Raw genomic sequence first — 22250 nt, 5'->3', positions numbered from 1 at the left:
TATCCACATCCAAAAGAAAGAAGGAAGACCCCTAACTAACACATAATACAAAATTTAACTCAAAAATGTATCTGTAGCAGTTTGATGGTTGTGAATTCCAAAAATACATATTGGATTATGTTTGTAAACTGATCTGTACCTTGGCATGATTAAGTTATGATTAGGGCTTTGATTGGGCCACGTCATTAGGGCATTGAGTCCCCACCCCTTGGTGGGTTTGGACTCAAAGATAAAAGGCATGACAAAGGACAGAGTTGAGGGTTTTTGATGTTGGAGTTTGATGCTGAAGTCTTAAGCTGGAGCCTTGGGAATTAAGCTCATAGAGGAAAGAGAAGCCAACCTCAAAAAGAGAGGAACTCTAAGCCCAGGAAGAAGCAAGCCCTGGAAAGAAAGGAACCTTGAACCTAGAGAGAAACAAGACCCTGGAAGGGAGAACCCAGGAAGCCTGAACCCTCATAACTGTTGGCAGCCATCTTGCTACAACACGTGAAAATAGACTTTGGTGAGGGAAGTAACTTATGCTTTATGGCCTGGTATCTATAAGCTCCTACTTCAAATAAATACCCTTTATAAAAACCAACCTATTTCTGTTATTTTGCATCAGCACCCCTTTGGCTGACTAATACAGTGTCAAAGACCTAAATATAAAAGCTACAACCATAAAACTCCTAGAAGAAAATGTACAGAAACATCTTGAAGATCTCGTTGTAGGTGGTAGTTTCTTAAACCTTACATCCAAAACATGAGCAGCAAAAGAAGAACTAGATAAATGGACCTCCTTAAAGTTAAACACTTTTGTACATCAAAGGACTTTTTCATGAAAGTAAAAAATGGGGAAAAATATTTGGAAACCTCATATTCAATAAGGGTTTGATATCAATGTTGTATAAAAAGACTGTACAACCCAATGATAGGAAGTCAAGCAACCCAATTAAAAAATGGACTAGGGAAGCAGGTGTAACTCAGTGGTTGAGAGCCTGATTCCCATGTACAAGATCCTGAGTTCAATCCCAGTACCTCTTAAAAAAAAAATGGGCTGAAGATTGAATAGACATTTCTCCAAAGAGGAAATATAAAATGGCCAAAAGAGCACATGAAAAAATGTTCAACATCACTAGGTATTAGGGAAATGCAGATCTAAACCATGCTGAGATATCATTTTACACCTTATAGAATGGCCATTATTACAAAAACAAAAAACTATAAATGCTGGAGAGGATGTGGAGAAATAGGGACAGTCCTTCACTGTTGGTGGGAATGTAGAATGGTGCAGCCTTTGTGGAAGACAGTTTGGCCATTCCTCAAGAAACTAAATATAGAACTGCCTATGATCTAGCAATCCCATTAATAGGAATATATTCAGAAGAACTGAAAACAAGAACATGAACTGACATTTGCACACTGATATTCATAGCAGCATTATTCACAATTGCTAAAATATGGAAACAACCCAAGGCTCATCAACACATGAAGTGGATAAACAACATGTGGTATATACATATAGTGGAATACTACTCAGCTATAAGAAGAAATGGAATCAAGATGCATTTGACAACATGCATGAACCTTGAGGACATTACATTGAGTGAAATAAGTCAGACACAAAAGGATAAATATTATATGGTCATACTAATATGAACTAAAATAATGACTAAACTCTTGGTGGTAAACTCTAGAGTATAGGTTACTATGAAATTGAGTGTGAGTCGAGAATGGGAACTGCTTGTTATTTACAATAACAAGGTTTATTGTAAATGTGTTTATGCATTTATTGTAAATGAATAGCGTTGATGATTATACATTATAATGAGTATAACTAATACTGCTGATTTATAAATGTGATTGTGGCTGGAAGGAGTAGTATGTGGATATAAATGTCAATTGAAAGGAAGCTAAAGAATGTAGGGATTGTATAACAGTGATTTTGGTGGGGGATGAAAATTGTGGTTAATATTATACAAATAAGTGTTAAGTACATGGTGATACATGGGAAATTACAGCTAATGAAATTCATGGATTATACTTAACAGTGATATTGTAATATTTTTGCACCAATGGAAAAGAAGATATTATATCAATTCTAAGGGACAAAAATAGGTGGTAAAGGGGGATATGGCATTTTTCTTTTTGGAATAATGAATATGTTCTAAAATTGACTGAGGTGATGACAGCACAACTTTGTGATGAAAATGAGAACCACTGAATCTACACTTTGAATGGGTTGTATAGAGTATGGGACTGTATAACATAATGAATATCATGGTAGAAGATGGACTGTGATTAACAGAATACATATGAGAACATTCTCTCATGAACTATAATAGGTATATAATACTAATATATAGTGGGTTGGGGGAAAAATTCATCAAATATAAGATATTAGCTATAGTTAGTAGCAATGTTTTGATGATGATTTTTCATAGTTTGTAACAACTGTTTCATAACAATGCAAGGTGTTGTTGGTGTTATAATATATGGGAGCCTTACATGATGATATGTATGTTTGTTTTGTAAGTTCACAACTTATATTATACATGCATTGTTCATGGATGTTCATGTATGAATAATAACCTTCAATAAAAAATGTTAATAAAATACTTCTTAAGGGATATGCATATTTTTTTTCTCAGCATATAACATATGGAGGAAGTATTTGTAGAAGAGTGTCTCCTTCATACTTTAAATGTATAAAGTCAATGGATTCATCTCAAAGTAGCAATGAAACATTTATTAATTTGGCAAGCCAATCCATTATTTTTTTGGAATGTATATATTTAAGAATTGTCAAAGCAACATTGCAAAAAAGATGGAGATTTTACACTGCTAGATAACAAAATATACTCTAAAGAATAGTATTTAATAGTTTATTAACAACAGAATAAATACAGAATTGAAATAGAACAGAGAAAGAATACATAAACAGACAAAGTTAAAAACTGACCTTTGCATATGATGAAACTTATATTTCTATTTATGGGAAATATGACAGGCTAAGTAACTTACTATTATATAGAAAAATAAAGTTAAATTTTTACCATACATCATAGGTGAAAAGAAAAGTCCATATGAATAAAATATCTAAATCTAAAAAAAGAAACTAAAAATGTATTAGAAGACAGCACAGACTACTTTTATAATCTTTGTGTGAACAAGACAGATGTGAAATAGAATGAATAAAATATTACTTAATTTTATTAAATTAAGTAAATTTTCTCTATGAAAAATACAGCAAAAACAGATCACAGTTAAAATATATGCAACCTGTAAGAGATGAATGATTAATGTCTATGATACATGAAAAGTTCCTGAAATCAATATGAAAGACAAATAAGTAATAAAAATGAACACAGTAAATGAGAAGTCAATTCTCATTAAATGAAGTACAAACACAAAATTCCAATACACAGATGAAAAGATTTTCAATTTCATTTATAATTAGAGAAAAGTAAAAGGCAATGATGTTTTTAACCATCAAATCGGGCATTGTTATACATTGTCAATGTAAACATAAAATAAAGCAGTCATATTGGTGAACAATTTAGTTGCACTTATTGAAATTAAAAATGACATATAATTTGACTAAAATGTTCTGATTCTAGGAATTTATCTTACAGAAATAATCATCAAATATTCATGGTATGTATAAGCATTTTTACCAAAGTAAAAAAAATTGCAAACAAAATCTCATTAAGAGAGAACTAGCTATTATGGTCATGTTATATTCTTATTGTGGAATATTGAGCAAATGTTAAAAGTAATATGGTATATCTATATCAACAGATGTGAAAAATTAGGATGTATTTTTAATTAAAAAATTAATTTGCAGAAGCATATGTGTAATATGATCCCATCTTACGTTATTTTAAAAAATCTAATATAAATAACAAGGACTAGCAGGGAAAATATATGTTATTCTGTTAAAATTTTTATATATGGAGAGGGAAATGGAATTAGAAGGGTAAGGATGAAGCTTTTGCTTTGGGTTCTATATGCTTCATAAATATAAACATTGCTCAGATATTTTATTACGAGCAAGCATTTTGTATTACTTTTGTATTACAAAAATACAATCCCAAAATATTGTATATTATTATGTATATATGGAAAATGCATAACCATTTAAAATTATATATTGACTTTATCCTCAAAATAAAGCTACACACCCTTGGATCGATTAATATTTTCATTACAGCTTGTCAAATTAACTATATTAGAGACCTGTTAGAAAAAAATATTAAAAGATAGACATTGTTATTTTATATAATATATTATATGTTATACTATCACCCACTTCTCTTCTTCTGCTAATCCCTAAACTCTGATTTTTGAGAGACTCAAGTTGTGATGGGTTTAGATGTACTACATTAGAAAAAAGAAATCATAGCAATGTGTCTAGAAAAAACTCTGAATGCTAAGTAACCTTGAATTTTATCTCTGAGAATATTAATTATCAATGAAAACAATGAGGGGAAAATATCAATTTATAGTCATAGTATGCTACCATGTTCAAAGACCTATATCGAAGCAAGACATTTGGGTTACTAAAGACTTTAAAGGTATTAGATACTTGGTTTTGTCACTAAATTTGACCTTTATTTTAAAATTTATTTTCTCTCATTTATTCTCTTTAACTCAGAAATCTAGAAATTTGCTTCTATAAAATGATATTTAAATAATTATAGTAGTATAATATTAACTGAAATAATGAGAGACAGGGATTTATTTATCAAATTCATAAGTTTACACAAATACACCCCGCATGAATCAATGATGGGCTAAAAAGTTTTAAAAAGGCCTTTGAGAGGCATAATCCAGTCAAGAATACAAGAAATTTCCTACACTGGTGTACATCGTCTCCCTTGCTTTTAGAGGCATTACTCAGTTTGTTTCTGCCATCTAAACTTTTATAAAGCTGCATCTTTATTTGTTATAACCAGTAAAATATCTGAAAACTGCAAGCTGGAATGCATCAATATTGACATTCTGTGAGAAAGTAATTGTCATCATGATAATAAAAAGACTGCATTGGGGTTAAAGACCATTTTTAGTGTTTAGTAGAAGGTTCTGAAAATTATCTCTTTCTTACCTGCAGTGAACAATCATAGGTGTGGTGTCATGTGCTCTGCTTGCTCGAACCAACTTCACAAAGTGAATTAGAGGGGCACTGTTCTCAGGAACCCCATGCTCAGGCCAGGCAGTAAAGTTACACTGTCGAATGGTCATGCAATCCCCATGCTAGACAAAGTGACAGATTAAAGTAGCATGATAACAATTGTGTACATATCACAATAAAGGCTGAAGACAGCCGATGTCTCAGCTTTTAAAGACGGTCTTTTAGAAAATGATTATTTACCAAACTGAGCACAATACATTTTCATTAGTGACACAATAAAGAATATTGTCCTTTTGAATGGAAGAGATGAGAAAGACTGCAAATAATGTCTTATAATATACATGCAGCATTCAGAATTACATTTGGAAAATTTTTGACTCCAAACTCAAACCAATCATTCAAAACACAGGTATTGAGTGTCTAATGTGCCAAAGTATAAAAGATCCATATATAATATAAAAGTATTCATCTCATCATAGTGTGTTATCTCAGTAGGTGGAGATCCATGCAATAAACAAGAAAATACTAAACTCCCATTCTTGGGAGTCCTGCTATGTTCTCAATTAGAGGGACAAGAATCTCTCAAGAACTTAAGTAGTGACTAATAAAAGAAAACAGACACAATTTTTTTTTTAAAAAAGATCCTTAAATAATTTCCTGTGGGTATAGGCATTTATATAAGCTAAAAGAGTGGGATTCCACACTATCTGTTCTCTTGGTTCTAGATTAACTAGAAAATGAAGATATTATAGCTCAGATAGAGAGGAGTGGTTTGGAAAATTCCTGCATTAATCAAATATTACAGTTTATTCAAATAAAAGAAACCCCACTGGTCTACATGTCCCTCCCTTTCCTGCTCTTGTAAACCTAAAATTTTGTTTCTAATTGGTTAATATAAACTTTAAAGGAATTAAAAATAGTGACAGATACTAAAGTCAGATACCAATTCAAAACTTCTGTTTAACACAATTAATGTATTACTGAATGCATCAGTATCATTGCAAGGGATAGTTCAGAAATTATTTTTACTTTAGATATTTAGATCATCTGCATTATCTATCATTTTTCCTTTTTTACCCTTTCAATTTTCAGATCTCTGATGGTCCAATCTATTTGAACATCCTCCATTAGCTTTGTAATGACTATATCTCCGAAGACAGTAACTGGTTTGTTGTCCTCTGGCCAGTATTGATGGCATCTGATCTGCATTCAGAGAAAAATCACTGGTCATAAGAGCTATTGATATTGTGATATATATCACAGTTATCGACACTAAGTTAAAACTGCTTTATAGATGTCCATGTTATTGAGGACTCTCAGTACTGTTCACATGCATGTGAACACATTGTAAAATAACATTCTGTGAAAAGATTTTCACTTAACTTACCCGTCCTTTTTCAAAACACTGTGTTAACATTACTAAAGTTTTGGCTCTGGTTTCCCACACCATTCTCCAAAAATCCCCAACTGTTCCTGGTAATGGACCTTGAGTAGCAATAAATTCATTTGGACATAAGTAGCCCTAGAAGAATATAATCATATATATTGCATCAGTATTTACATAGACATAGTATTTTTTAGTTTTTGATCAATACATGAAGAGTACCCTAGTTGTCAAATGACCTTACCTTTTCAAAGTATTGCATATTATTGAATGCTAAAGACTCCCAAATTTCTAAAATGTATAATCTTAACCTCATAACCTAATACATTTTACAACTAATTGTTCTTAAATTGGATTTCTAACCTTTGAATAAAACATTAAGAGTACATAATAATAAATTCTGCTAATGACAAAAATTATATAAGACCTTAATCAAGTCCTCACTTTATGGTAGGTAATATGCTAAGCATTTTATATTTAGTAATTCAATTAATTTATTTCTTATAAAATCTTGAAAATTAGTACCTTTTTTCCCTCATTTTACCCATGAAGATAATAAAGCTTAGAGATGTGAAAGTGCTCTAGGTCTCATAGGTGTTAAGACAGGTTAAGTTCAGATCCAGCGCTCTTAACCATTCCAATCCTCCTGCTAATTGGGTCTATATAATTAAGAGTGGACATTTTTAGAGAAAGCCACTAAATTAATAAAAAGGCAGTGGTGAAATTATATTAATTCCAAACAACAAGATATTCCAAGGCATGGAGAATAAAAGGAACATTCTATTTTTTTTTAATTGCAATTGTCTCAGGAGCCAGAGATTAGAGTAATCTGCAAGAATAATACACATTATGTTTTAAATCCAACAAGTTTATTTTACTTTAACACTACTAAGGCACATTTGGTGATGTTCCCAAATCACAGCCCTACTAAGTGATAGTTGCTGGATTATACAGAATTTCTGTTTATTCAGTCTCAGCTGAAAGATCTGAATATGGAATTATTTTACAATGTAAGGTGTATGTTCTTAGGTTAATGCAAGTAACATATTTAACATTGCCAATTTGGGAAATTCAGAAATATTCATAACAAAAATATGTATATTTCACCTATAATTTCACTATCCAGAGTAAAGCAGCATGAATATTCCGCTTGATTTCTTTGTAGATTTTTAAAATTGTATATCAATCAATATTTATGAGTGACTACTCCGTACCAGCAACATATACTGTTCAAAAAAAGTAAAATTCCTATCCACATTTATGTTATATTCTAGTTAGGGAGAGTAAACATTAAGTGTATTAATAAGTACACTTAATAAGTCGATTAGCAAATACATAAGTAAGTTACACAGAATTTTAAAAAGTGGTAAGTGCCATGAGAGAGGTTTATCAGTAACCAGGATTTTCATAAGCAGACTTTATAGCGACATATGAATGAATCCTGCAGGATTTGGTGCAAAAGAGTTCCAGGTGGAGGGAAAATCAAGTACAACAGTGTTAAGGGATGGAATGATGTCTGGAATGTTCTAAGAAGAGCAAAGGAAACAGGTGGCTGAAGTGGAATAAGTGATGGCAAGAGGATTATGGGAAGATGAGCTCAGAATGAAGGTGAGAGTGCTTTAGGTCCTAATAGATAGTTATAAGACTTTGGCTTTTATTATGAATGATAGAGAAAACTACTGAAACATTTTGAACATAAATAATGTAGGTTTAAAACGTTCACAGTGGCTTCTGTAAGAAGTAAGGACTACAGGGGTTTAAAGGTGAAAGGAGGGAAAATATTTAGGTGGTTATTTCAACAATATAGCCAAGGGATATTAGTAGCTTGCGTGGTAGTAATAGAGATGATGAGAGGCAATCAGACTTGGATTTACTTCGAAGATAGAGTCAACAGAATTTGCTTATGGGTTAGATATGGTATATGCAAAAAACAGTGTTATCAATAATGTCTCCGAAGGAAGATGGGGAAGAGTTCAAGATAAGCAGATCTGAGGTGGGAGTGGGGGATAAGGAGTTCCATTATGAGCATATTAAACTTGAAATCCCTATCAGATATTCAAGTGGGGATATAATAAAGGTGATTAGATACATAAGCTTGGAATTCAGAAAGAAGTCCCACTAGAAACATAAATTTGGAAGCTATATATGGTACTTTTCATTGTAGCAATTTATTAGCACAAAGTTTGCCCCTCAGGATCACCAGCCAGAAAAGTGAAGAATCTACTACTACTACACAACACCACCAACAAAAAAGAGCTTGTATTTATTAAGTTCTTCCAATGTGTCATACAATGTGAATAGCCATTATACATATTAGCTTCTTTAATCCCCCTTCAAGGAAACTATTATTATTTCTACTTTATGAGTGTGGAAATGTACATCAGAGACTTTAAGGTCATACAACTACAAGATATCAGAGAAGGTATTTGAACTCAGGTCCCTCTGGACTCTGAAGCATATGTACATACCCACTAAAATAAAATAATCCTTTTTATGAACTTGATCAACAATCATTAAGAGCCTACTACTACCCAGGCATTTAAGACCACATGCTATAAAATAAAGTTAAGTACATATCTTATAGCTTGAGAATAAAAATTTATTTTTGCTTTATTCTAATCTCATCTGTGAGTTATATTTATACCATCTTTCATATTAGTGAATGAGTATATGCTGAAGGAATTAGTTTTAAAGCAGTAGATGAACATGGATAAGGTAACACCAAGCAAGCCTTTTCTTGTTGCTTTGAGATTTAACTAATCTGAATGCTGGACTATGTGCCAACTAAATTACTTGTACACTTTCTCAATCATTCTAATTAATATTTATAGTTTAGTGAAGATAAGAGTTTCCATTAAATCTGTATGGAGAAGAAGGCAGTAAGTATGGGCAATGAAAACAATGTCCTGCTAGAGACTAGAACTCTAGTTTTGGCTTTGCTTTTTTTTAATAGTGGACATCTTTGAGCAGGCCACATAAATTAGCAATGTTATTTTCTCAATTGTAAATCAGAGGTAATTACTTTCTTGCATACCTCAGAGAGTCATTTTGAGAGCTATTTACGATTCAATGAGTGTGAAAATTGATTCAAAAACTAAGAAGTGCTATATAAATGTGAGATTTTAATAGAATGAACACATAGAGTATTTTTACATTAAAGGTTATCGATATTTTTCAGGAGATTAGGGCATTTTTGTGCCCTTCAGTGTCCTTGAACATCTTACCTTTATTTTACACATATAAGAAAGTAGCATACCTAGCTCTAGGGGGAAAAATGTGAAGGGTGTAGCATGTATTTAATTCAAAATACTGACAATTGCTTTGCGTATTTTCCTAAAGAAAATTTTCTAGGCATGGATGATGATCTATCTATCTATCTATCTATCTATCTATCTATCTATCTATCTATCTATCTATTTTTTTGCTTTTCCCCACAACAAGATTACAATGGCATTGAGGGCAGAGGGGCTTCGTCTTAACATCTACCAAACTATGTAGTATACCTTTGTGGATGTTATGGACAATTGTTAAGTGCTGGTTACGTTTTTATGTGTGTGTGCTTTATGGGCCTTCAGTGCATATTGAATGACTGATATTAAGATTATAATGCCAAACCTCTATCTTTAAGATACTAAGATAAGAGGTGACATACACACCCATCCTGATATCTTACAATCTTCCTCACACAGAGAAATCAATCAACAAATTAGATACAATATAAGTAAGAATATAACAAGGGCTATGCCAGATAAATTAAGTGTGGAGGGGCTGAAGAAAAGAGAACAATTCATTTTAATTGTTCTTTTTATAAAATATTTCTTCCAGTCATAAAATATCTCACCTTTTCAGGGACTCGATGCCCTTCAGCACTACAATCCTCTATCCAAATGGAAACAAATATGATGTTTCTGAAATTGCTACAATGAATTTGCATCTTAGGCTTCAATTTCTAATTACGCTAAAAGCTGTTCTCAGGTTAAAGTAACTTCAAGTATCTCACGTTGATAGAAGAGATCATTTTAAGGGTTCTGGGCCCTCCTTTTGTTTCTAAAACCATAACATTCTTATTGTTGGCCCTCTTAAGAACATTGCTGAACTCACTGTACAGTTGTGAGTGCTGTGTTTACAGGGTGGCGATATCTTCTCTCCTCCATTTGTCTTCCGACACCCCCTCCCCAGGTCATCTTCTAGAAAGATTCTTCCAGGCTTTCCCTGAGTTCTAGCTCCAGGAGCACAATTCTCGCGAGTGCCCGAGGGCAGAGAAATATACATATTGGCATATTCACCTACATACAGACTAGGTACAGTCCTGGAGTCTTCCTAGTACATTCCGCAGACAAGCTGCTGGTCCTCCCCTTACCTTCCCTCAGACTTCAGATTTTCGCTTTTCCATATGAACACTAGTTATTTTGCTTTCTTCCCTACCTCCCTTAATAGTTACTTCTTTTCCCTTAGCTTCCAAAGAAATAGGATTTCAGAATTCATTCATAGACGACCTCAATCTTTTGTTCTCGGGGCAAATGTTGCTCCTGGCGTTTCCCGTGGAGTTGCCAAGGGACAAACCTGGGGGTGGGGGTGCAAAAAGGGGTCAGACATTCCTTCTGAACGTGGAGGTAAAGTGTTTGGACAAGAGTTTGCCCAAATTTGGTGGTGAAGAAATGAGCACTCCTATGATATTACGGCTTTTTCTATTTCCATCTCTTCCTGGAATCCCTAGTAATAGAGCTTTCCACGAAAAAAGCAATACATATACCACATGCCCCAATACCAAAAACTGCCATAATGTAAAGAGCTCTCCATCTGGGTCTGTTTACCCGGCAGCTCAATAATAATTATGCATATCCTTCTACATGGGTTGCAGTGACTTTGTCGTAAGATTAATTATATTACAATATTGTTTGATTGCAGCAGAATACATATCTTCAGACTTTCTAAATAATTGCTCATCCTGCACTGTCATCTGTTCGTGGCTATGACTTGACAACTTATAATTGTTAGAAGGAACCGTGGGAGTTCAAGAATACCCCTTTACCAATAAAATCTATCTGGTGTAGTTTTACCTGCTAAAACTGTCTGGTTTCCTTCCTACTCATAGTCATATCCTCTGCTGCCACCCCATATCCAGGAGACCACGAGAGGATGTGAGCTATTCATTTATGTCTACTTATTGGTGAATACAAAATGGTGCATGATGTGGGGGCATTTTTGGGACTTGGAGTTGTCCTAAATGATATTGCAGGGACAGATGCTGGACATTATATCTCCTGCCATAACCCACTGAATGGGCAGGGGGAGAGTGTAAACCACAATATAAACTATAATCCATATGGTGCAGCAGTGCTCCAAAATGTGTTCACCAAATGCAATGAATGTGCCACAATGATGAATGAGGTTGTTGATGTGGGAGGAATGGGGTGGGGTGGGATATAGGGTATATGGAAACCTCATATATTATTTAATGTAACATTTTTTTGTGATCTATGTATCTTTTTTTAAAAAGACAATTAAAAAATAAATTTTAAAAAAAGGGGTGCAGGGAGTGGATTTGGCTCAAGCAGTTAGATGCCTGCCTCCAACATGGGAGGTCCTGGTTTGGTTCCCAGTGCCTCCCAAAGAAGACAAGCAGATACAATGAACAGGCAATGAGTAGGCACAATGAGCAGATAAGGAGTGGATACCACAAGGAGAGACAATGTGCAAACAAATGAGGGAACTATCTCAGGGGAAGGCAATGGTACAAATCAATAGGTCATGGATACAATGAGTTGTCCTCATCTTGTTCTATGGACATCTCATTGTTAGAGTAAAAATTAAATATAAATATCTGAATGTCTGAATGTGTGTATGAACACTAGATAAACGAAAGTAAAATATTAAAATGCTGTAGAGTATAGGCTACAATGAAAATTAGTAAGCACATGATTTCTTCAAAATGTTTATAAAAGAAATATGTTTTCTAGAGAATCAATCATTTTATAAAAGAAAAAATATCAAAATAGTAAATTTATATGGTTGGTTATTTCAATATAGATGTAGCGTTAAAATAGAATGAAATTCAAAGGGTACCATAACATTTCCAAACCCTTCCCCACTTCCTCAGCTAAGAAGTCTTAAATCTGCATATTTTTCAGTCCTCTGATAATAAGACCCAAATATTTGACTGTAATTTTGGAGTCATTAACAACCTATAGAATTTAGAATGAAGTAGTTATTTTAATTTTTATTTTTTTATGTATTCCCTACACTGAGGCTTGGGGAACAGGTATGTTCGATGTTTGGGGAATGGATGGAGCATCCCTTACATAGAGCCTCAAGGCAGGCCTGGGGTTGAGAAGACTCATGAATAAGAAAATAATAAAAAACCTAAGAGATGCCAGGGAGGCAGAGGAAACTCTCAAGTATCTGTGGAATCATCATGATAAAGATGGTTGACCTTGCCATGTGTCAACCCAAGATTTAGAATTAAGACTAGTTTGGGTTAAAAAAAAAAACCCACAAAATTGTATAATAGAGTTGCTCAGGGGTAGAATTGTCTGCCTTAGGAGGAAGTGGGTGGATGTATCCCAGGAGAGCCTAATATCCAATCATCAGCAATTTTATGGAGAGAGTTCCAAGGTGAGTAGTTGAACTAAATGACCACAAGAGTCCTTCCTACTCTGAAATCCTGTGAATGACAGTTCAGTGTTTGGGTGTGTATAAGCTTTCCATGCACCTATGACGGTGATGAGAATTGAGGTAACAAAAGAGCCCTGGAGAGGGAGAGGGAGAGAGAAAGGAAAAAGAGACCCCAAAACAATTTGGCTTCATTCGTTTTTTCAGTCTAATTCTCAACAAACTTTTATTATCTGTATGTGTGAGGTACTCTGTTAGGTATATCACCACGTCCCTTGGGTTGATTTATTTAAAGTATTGTTATGGATTGAATCATGTTCCCTACAGAGACATGTTCAAGTCCTAAGCCCTAGCCCTGTGTTTGTGAACTTCATTTGTAAATAGGATCTTCAAAGGTTCTATTAAGATGATGCCAAAATGAATGGGGGCAGGGAGACAATCCTTATATGACTGTGTTCTTACAAACAGAGGAAATTTGGATTTTCAGTAGAAGGAGTGAGGAGGAGATTGAAGAAGACAAATGTCCATGTAATGGAGACAGAGAGTGAGTTATGGATTGCTGTAAACCATCACAAGAATGCTACAGACTTCAGAGAAGGCATGTTTCTACCGGCCCCTTGAAGTCTCCAAGACTATGAGACAATAAATTGTCTGTTGTTTAAACCAATCAGCCTGTGGTATTTGCAAGAGCATCCCTGGAAAAAGAAAACAGTTTTATTAAACAAGTATCTACTATGTTTGCACATTCTGTAAGTAGCTGAGGATATAAAGAAAAGAGCAAAAGTTTTTATATTATATGGACATGATTTTTCTTTGAAGGAGAAATTGGCAGACTTCACAGTGCACAGGGACTACATTGATAAAGGATATGGAATTGTGGAAAGTCAAGGAGTATGTAGTCTGAAGTTGTAAGTCTGACACTATCTAAATAATTTTCAATGAGTCACGATCTCTATTAGGAGCCTCCATTTACTCACATATAAAATGGGGTATATAGAATTGTAGGTAGGAACTGGTACATTAAGGTCCATAGAGGCTGCTTTAAATAGTTGGAAGAGTAATGTAATTTCAGGCTTTAAGTTTTTTTGGAAAACATAAATTACATTAAAAAACAGCAACTTACAGAAACATAGCTGGCATTAATGTAGTCTGATCCTGGAATACTTGCATCAGCTATCAGCTTCACTCTGTTATTATTATCTAGGAGAAAATATACATAATCAATGATAATTTAATTTTTAAATTGCCATTGTTTTAAAAAAAGTTTATCAGTGTTACACCATTGCTTTTTTTATTATAAAAGTAATGCAAAGATGTTAATGGTTAACATTCCAGTATTACAAATGGATGTAAAGTTAAAGTCATAGTTCTGTCTTATCCCCATTTCCTCTACTCAGATATTTCCTAATAATATATTCTTGTGTATACTTCCAGAATTTTGTATACATATTCATAGAAAATTAACCACAAATGGAATAATGTACACTTTGCTCTACAAAGTTTTTTCATTTACTTATATTTTCCATATTAGCATAGACAAAGATCCCCAGCACATTATTTTTAAAAGTTTTACAGTTCCATTATTTGAAGATAACATATTTTTTAAACATTTTACATTGTTCTCAGTATCTTAGTATTATTGAATGCTAGACTTCCTTGAACTTTTTGCCAATTTGTAGGATATATTTGTAGATCCCAGCAGTAAAAATCCTAAAATTCTGTTTCCTCTTAACTTCTCTATCATAGATATTATTAAATATTTTAACATATGACCTCCTGAAAGATAAAAATGATGTTGTATAGTATTTCTTCTAATTTCCTTAAATAAGAGCAAAATTTACCTTCTTTGTTTATGCTTATTGGCCATCTTTTATAATAACTGCCTTTTCATGTTTTCCATCTATTTTTAAAATATATTTTTATACTATAAACATAAGGCTGGTATATAGCACTTTGTCATATGTATTAAAATTTTCTTCTAAGTTTAGCACTTGTATTTTCATCTATTTATATATCTCTTTTGCCATACATAAAATTATATTTTTATGTAATTGAATTTCCCACTCTTTTTCATTATGACTTCTGGATGTTGTGTCATTCATACAAAAACAAATGCTATTCTAGTACTATCTTTTGATTTAAATATTTCAGTCTATGATTCTTTGGAAATGTACTGTGTTTTAAAGAATGAGGCATAGATCAATCTTTAATCATTTGTTTATTTGTGGCCCTTTGGAAGAAAAACAGTTCCAATATTTGAACAATCCATCTTTCCCTGCATAACTCAAAACACCACTATTATCATAAACTAGATTTCCCTATGTATGTAGGTCCATTTCTGGACTATTTGTTCTCTTCCATTAATTTATCTGCCTATTCTTTTTTTAATACTAAAATTTACTGTAGAATGATTTAAGGTATGTTTTAAGATATGTTTAAGACATGTTTTACCCATTACTTCTCTCATTTAAGGAATATGTAAAAATTGTTTTCTATTTGGAATTTTACCAAGTATTATTATAATTGGAATGTCTGTATTAATTTTAATTAGACATGGGAATGATATAAAATATCTATCACTTCTTTATCATTCTTAAGTTATTTTTTGTTATTATTTTTAACCATAATGAGAAGGCACTCAATAGTGGAGGAAGGAAAAATAGTGGAGGAAAAAGAAGGATACATTCCAGAGGATCCACCTACCATATGTATGACTGTAGGTAAATTGCTTAATTTCTCTGCTCCTTAGCTACTTTTGCAATAAAAAGCAATTATAACATTTACTTTGCAACTTTCCCTCAAAGAAAACATACCAAAGCTCACAGTAGGCAATCAATACATATTTGTGTCTTATGCTTACAACTAGCATATGTCAAAATGCATGATTTTTATAGTTAGTATTTACAATAACCTTACCCTATGTGCTTAAATTAAGGATGTGAGTGTATAACCAAAAGTTTTGCAAATAATGTATGTCCCAAAGATTTTGATTTTTGAATGGTCCAACTATTTTAATGACATTGTGGCTAGTCCTGTAACTAAATGAAACGGAAGCCTTCATGTTTCTGTTTCCTTGCTATGCCTTCTTACAGTTATCTGAGTCAACAACAAACTAAACTTTTCTTTATAGTGTTGGAATGCTTCTTGAAGGTCATGGACTGCCCTGTCAAATGGATCTCTGAAAATCTCCCCTCCAAGCATTTGCTGCTAATTGTAGCATCTAAAGCCCTGTAAACTAATATCTTCTAAAAATGCACTATGATATCTGAAATCTTACTTCCTACATTACTCAGGGGAAACAATCCACGTCACTTAGCTGGCTCTGAGTGCAATTCTGGCTCTACTGAAGTGAATTCGTTCTCTACAGAAAAAAAAAAAGTGTTTCTTCAGCTTGATGGATCCTCTGAAAGCACAATGGGAGAGCACACTTAGTCTAAACATTCTTGTATTCTTATTCCTAATTTGAGTGACTGTCTAGGGACAGGGTGTGGATTCGTGTACTCGCCCACAGAGATGGCTATAACCTTACAGCTTGACTTCATACCCAGGATAGGGAAGTGGGCTCATTATCTCCAGACTGCAGACTCTAAGGGTCTGTGAATTAATCATATTCATTCAGAAAGCTAACAGTTTTTAAATTAAAGGATTAACACTCATAAAAGTTAATATTTACTGAGTTCTTCCCTGTAACAGGCTGAGTTTCATGATTATTTCACCTAATTGTCACAGTAACCTCATGAAGTAGAGACCATGAAAAGCATATCCAGGGTCACCAAGATAATTAGAAGGTAAACAGGATTCCAACCCAAGAACTATGATTAGAGCACACACACATGTCCTTAGTCTTTTAACTATAAAGTAGACATTAGTTAAATTAAAAATATCAATATAGTTCTTTAAATATTTAAAATTTTATCTAATCAAATTCTCTCTTGGACTTTCAAGACTTTAAAAGAGCAATTAAAGGAGAGATTTTATCTATAAATCCATTAAAGGATATTGGATGTAGATGTAACACATCATTTAAAAAAATTATTGTAACTTCTTCTGTACTGAAATCAAGAAGTAAGCAGAGAATAGGTGGGCATTGTTCATTTGACTCTAAGTGAAAAAATTCATGCAGTGCTTGTTCTATTATTCCAGAGCAACCTTGATTTACAACAAAATTTTATCATTAATTTTTAAAATTTGTTTTATCCTTAGGTACTGAGAGGTGAAGTAATGATACCTCTTTTTTATTGTTTCTTATTGTTTTTTTGGTTCCATCAACCACTCTAATTTTCTTCCAATCTTAAAATTAACAACCTAGAGTTGTCTGACTTTTATTATAACCATGAAATGACTCCAGATAATAATGCACTGAGAGTCAATAAGAAGAGACTGGAAATTTGCATTTAAAACAAATCTTTTGGCAGGCCTATATTCAACTTCTTGAGGTACTGCCAAAAACTTTCCACAGAAGCTACACCTTCTGACATTCCCAAAAACAGTGAAGGAGTTTTCTTATTTCTCTACATCCTCTCCAGCACTTGCAGTTTTCTGTTTTTCTAATTGCTATTCGATAAGGTGTAAGAGAGTATATTATTATAGTTTTGATGTGTATTTCCATCATAGCTAGTGATATTGAACATTTTTTCATGTACTTTTTGGCCATTTGTACTTCTTCTCTGGAGAAATGTCTATTCATGTTTATTGTTCATTTTTAAATTAGGTTGCTTGTCTTTTTATCATTGAGTTGCAGGATCTCTTTATATAACATGGCTCTCAAACCTTTGTTGGATATGTGGTTTCCAAATATTTTTTTCCTATTGAATAGGCTGCTTTTTTTCTTTCTTGACAGAGTCTTTTGAAGAACAAAAGTGTTCACTTTTGAGGAGGTCCCATTTATCTATCTTTATTGCTTGTACATTGGGTATAAGGTTTAAGAAACTACGTCTACCACAAGACCTTGAAGATGTTTCCCTACATTTTCTTCTAGAATTTTTATGTTGTAGCTTTTATATTTAGGTCCTTGATCCATTTTGAGTCAATTTTTGCCCAAGGTGTGAGACTGGGGTCCTCTTTTCTTCTTTTGGATATGGATATCCAGTTCTCCCAGCACCATTTGTTGAACAGACTATTCTGGCCCAGCTGGGCGGGCTTGACAGTTTTGTAAAAAATCATTTGACCATAGATGTGAGGGCCTATTTCTGAATTCTCAGTTTAGTTCCATTGGTAAATAGGCCTATCTTTATGCCATTACCATACTGTTTTTACCACTGTAGCTAAGTAATATGCTTTAAAGCCAGGAAGTGAGAGTCCTCCAACTTCGTTCTTTTTAAAGACATTTTTGGCTATTCAGAGCCCCTTACCTCTCCAAATAAATCTGATAATTTTCCATTTCTGCAAAAAAGTCTGTTGGGATTTTTATTGTGATTGTATTGAATCTATAAATCAGTTTGGGTAACTATATTTAGCCTTCTAATCTATGAACACAGAATGTCCTTCCAATTATTTAAGTCTTCTTTGGTTTCTTTTAGCAATGTTTTGTAGCTTTCTGAATAAAGGTCCTTTATGTACTTGGTTAGGTTTATTCCTAAATATTTGATTCTTTTAGTTGCTCTTATAAATGGAATTTTTTTCTGACTCCCTCCTCAGATTGCTCAACAGTAGTGTGCTGAAATGCTACTGATTTTTGTGTATTAATCTTGTATGCTGCCACTTTGCTGAATTTGACTATTAGTTCTAGTAGCTTTGCTGAGTATTTTTCTGGATTTTCTAGACATAGTATCATACCAACAACAAATAGCAAAAGTTTTACTTCTTCCTTTCCTATTGTACCTTTTATTTCTTTATCTTGCCTAATTTCTCTAGCTAGAACTTCTAGCATACCCATTTCTAGAAATAAACTCACAAGTACTGAAAGCAAGAATGCGAACTGATATTTGCACAATGATGTTCCTAGCAGCATTACTCACAATTGCTAAAATATGGAAACAGTCCAAATGTCCATCAACTGATGAATAACTAAACAAAATGTGGTATATGCACAAACTAGAATCCTTTTCAGCTGTAAGAAAAAATGAAATTGGGATGCATATGACAACATAGATGAATCTTGAGTACACTATATTGGGTGAAATAAGCCAGACACAAAGACAAGTACTGTATGGTCTCATTAATATGAAACTAAATATGGTGAGTAAACTCATGGAGGTAAACTCTAGAGCATAGGTTACTAGGAAATAGAAGGTGGGTTGAGAATGGGAGCTGATGCTCAATGTATGTAGAATATTTAATAAGATTTATTGTAAAAATGTGGAAATGAATAAAGTTGATGGTGACATGTTATACTGAGTATAATGAACACTGCTAATTTATAAATGAGATTGTGGATGAAGGGAGTAGTCTGTGGATGTACATGTCAATTGAAAGGAAACTAGAAATAATCTAAGGTCTGTGCAACATAGTGATTTCAGTGGGGAATGAAGATTGTGGTTAATAGTGTAAACATAATAATGTTCTTTTAAAAAGTGTTAAGAATATGTTGATACACGGGAAAATAACAACTAATGTGACTTATGGACTATAGTTAACAATAATATTGGAATATTTTTGCAGCAATGGAAAAGAAGATATTATATTAATTCTAAGAGACAACTATAGGGGAGTATAAGGGTATATAGGATTTTTCTTTTTGGATTAATAAAAACATTCTAAAATTGACTGAGGTGATGACAGCACAACTTGGTGATGAAAATGGGAGCCACTGAGTACACACCTTGAATGGACTGTACAAAACATGGGATTGTACAATACAGGGAATCCAGTGGTGGAAAATGGACTGTGGTTAGTAGGACAAATATGAGAACATTCTCTTATGAACTATAACAAATGTATAATACTAATACAGGGTGTTAATAATTGGGTGGGTTGGGAGAAAAATACACCAAATGTAAAACATGGACCATGGTAATATTTTGATGATGCTCTTTCATAGCTTGTAACAAATGTTTCACAACAATGCAAGGTATTGGTGGTGGGGTGATGTATGGGATTCCTTTGTGATGATATGCATGTTTGTTTAATCTTTACAACTTTCACTATACATTTATTGTTTATGTATGTTCATGTGTGAATGATATAATTGAATAAAATGTTATTTTAAAGAAATAAGCCATATCTTTCTTCCTAAGCTGCAAAATTTTTGCATATTTTAAAATTAGGTGCTTTGTGGTCCTTTATGCAATGAATATTAGTTAGATATATTTGAATTATTTATTTTCTATATACTGATATATTATGAATTACTTCAACTACATATACAATTATAACCAGATACTACATATTCTACAGTAACCTTCCTTCAATCAGATTATAATATTTCTTTTCATTGAATAAACTGAGTAAACATGCAACAGTCTGGGAGAAATTTAGGCACAGATAAATGTAAAGACACAAGGATTTACACAAATCTTAAACTTATGATTCCTCCAACCCAGGTTAATTCTCCGAAAGGGATAATAAAAGAACATAATGAGAAAGGTCATGGTCTTAGAAATCCTGATGTATTACTAACACACCTTATTTCCTATAAAAATGTTTAATATGTCAACTTCCTTTTAAAGTAATTTTCTTATGATTTCTCTTTTTCTAGAGAGGATTTCAGGTAGTTAAAGATATTTGTATTTTATCCTTTTCCAGGTTGTTTGGAATTAACAGGTTTCATTTACTGACTATCTCCTCTATCGTCCTCTAAATTTGTTTCCTTCATGTATCAGTTATCATCTAGTTCTAGAGTATCAGAATTTCAATCATTTCTTCATAACCGTTTCCCTTATGATTTTACTTTCTGTGATTTTATCCTTCTCTAAGCCCATGCCTTTCTCGACAAAAGAGTTCAAATTTTAAGAAGTATGGAATTTCCCCCAATGTTTTTGAAGAAAGCAGAGAAATTATTAAAAAACGTGTAAACTTTAAAATTAGAAATATTTTTAAACTACATTTTTGACACAGTCTTGACAGTGTTGCAGAACATAGATATCAATTTTTATTTCAAAATATATTTCATATATTGAATCAAAATATAGGTAGTTGGAATATCTGCTAAAAAATGTGATATCAAACGTGTAGCGATTGTTAACAGAGGAATGTCATATTTTCCCTTCCATGTCATTGCTAATTCTTAAAATAAATACAGTGTTTCTTTTCTTACTGATGGATGTTTCTTTTCTTACTGGTGAGGCACACTCCTCCTGCTTTGCAAAGATAATCCTGGTAAGCACACCTTTTCCCTCATCTTCAATGGATATTTTGCAATGCACTTTTAATCACATTGAGATATATATTTCAGTGCTGTCAACTGTGTTTGCAATTTTGTGCTACCATCACCACCATCCAATACTTAAACATTTCCATCATTCCAAAAAGGAATTCTGTATATTTTAAGCCTTAACTTCCCATTCCCTAGCCCCAGCCTGTCCCCTGGTAACCTATATCTAGATTCTGAGTTTGCTTATTCTAATTATTTTATATCAATGAAATCACACAATATATGTCCTTTACTGTCTGTCTTATTTCATGCAACATGATGTCTTCAAGGTTTATCCATATTGCCACATGTAGCAGGACTTCCATTTCTTTTTTGGCAGTATAATATTCCATATATTTCACATTTTATTTATCCATTCATCGGTTGATGTTCACTTGGGTTGCTTACATCTTTTGGCAATTGTGAATAATGCTTCTATGAACATTGGTGTGCAAATATCTGTCCGAGTCCTTGCTTAGAATCCTTTTGGGTATAAACCAAGTTGTGGAATTGCCAGGTCATATGTAATTTCTACACTTAGCTACTCTGAGGAACCACCAAACTGTCTTCCACAGTGGCTGTACCATTTTACATTGCCACCAGCAATGAATGGATGCTCCTATTTCTCAATACCTGGTCCAACACTTGTCATTTTCTGTTTTTTAAAAAAAAATTATTTATTTATTTATTTATTTATTTATTTATTTATTTTTCATGTATATATTTCTCTCCCCTTTCCCCTCCCCCCACCCCAGTTGTCTGTTCTCTGTGTCTATTTGCTGCATCTTCTTTGTCCGCTTCTGTTGTCATCAGCAGCACGGGAATCTGTGTTTCTTTTCGTTCCGTCATCT

General features: G+C 33.1%; 1 protein-coding gene across 1 annotated transcript in view; it reads right to left on the bottom strand.

Moving 5' to 3' along the window:
• PTPRQ (protein tyrosine phosphatase receptor type Q) overlaps positions 1-22250 on the bottom strand; it is a 228818-nt gene that overhangs the window by 10388 nt on the left and 196180 nt on the right. The window contains exons 39-42 of the mRNA XM_058308484.2: positions 14233-14309; positions 6501-6635; positions 6191-6316; positions 5087-5235 (exon numbers count right to left, since the gene is read on the bottom strand). Of these exons, the coding sequence (XP_058164467.2) occupies positions 5087-5235; positions 6191-6316; positions 6501-6635; positions 14233-14309 (487 nt within the window). The remainder of the gene's footprint in view (positions 1-5086; positions 5236-6190; positions 6317-6500; positions 6636-14232; positions 14310-22250) is intronic.

This window comes from Dasypus novemcinctus, chromosome 12, assembly GCF_030445035.2.
Source record: "Dasypus novemcinctus isolate mDasNov1 chromosome 12, mDasNov1.1.hap2, whole genome shotgun sequence".
Lineage (NCBI taxonomy): Eukaryota > Metazoa > Chordata > Mammalia > Cingulata > Dasypodidae > Dasypus > Dasypus novemcinctus.
This window is presented reverse-complemented; position numbering and strand designations above follow the sequence as displayed.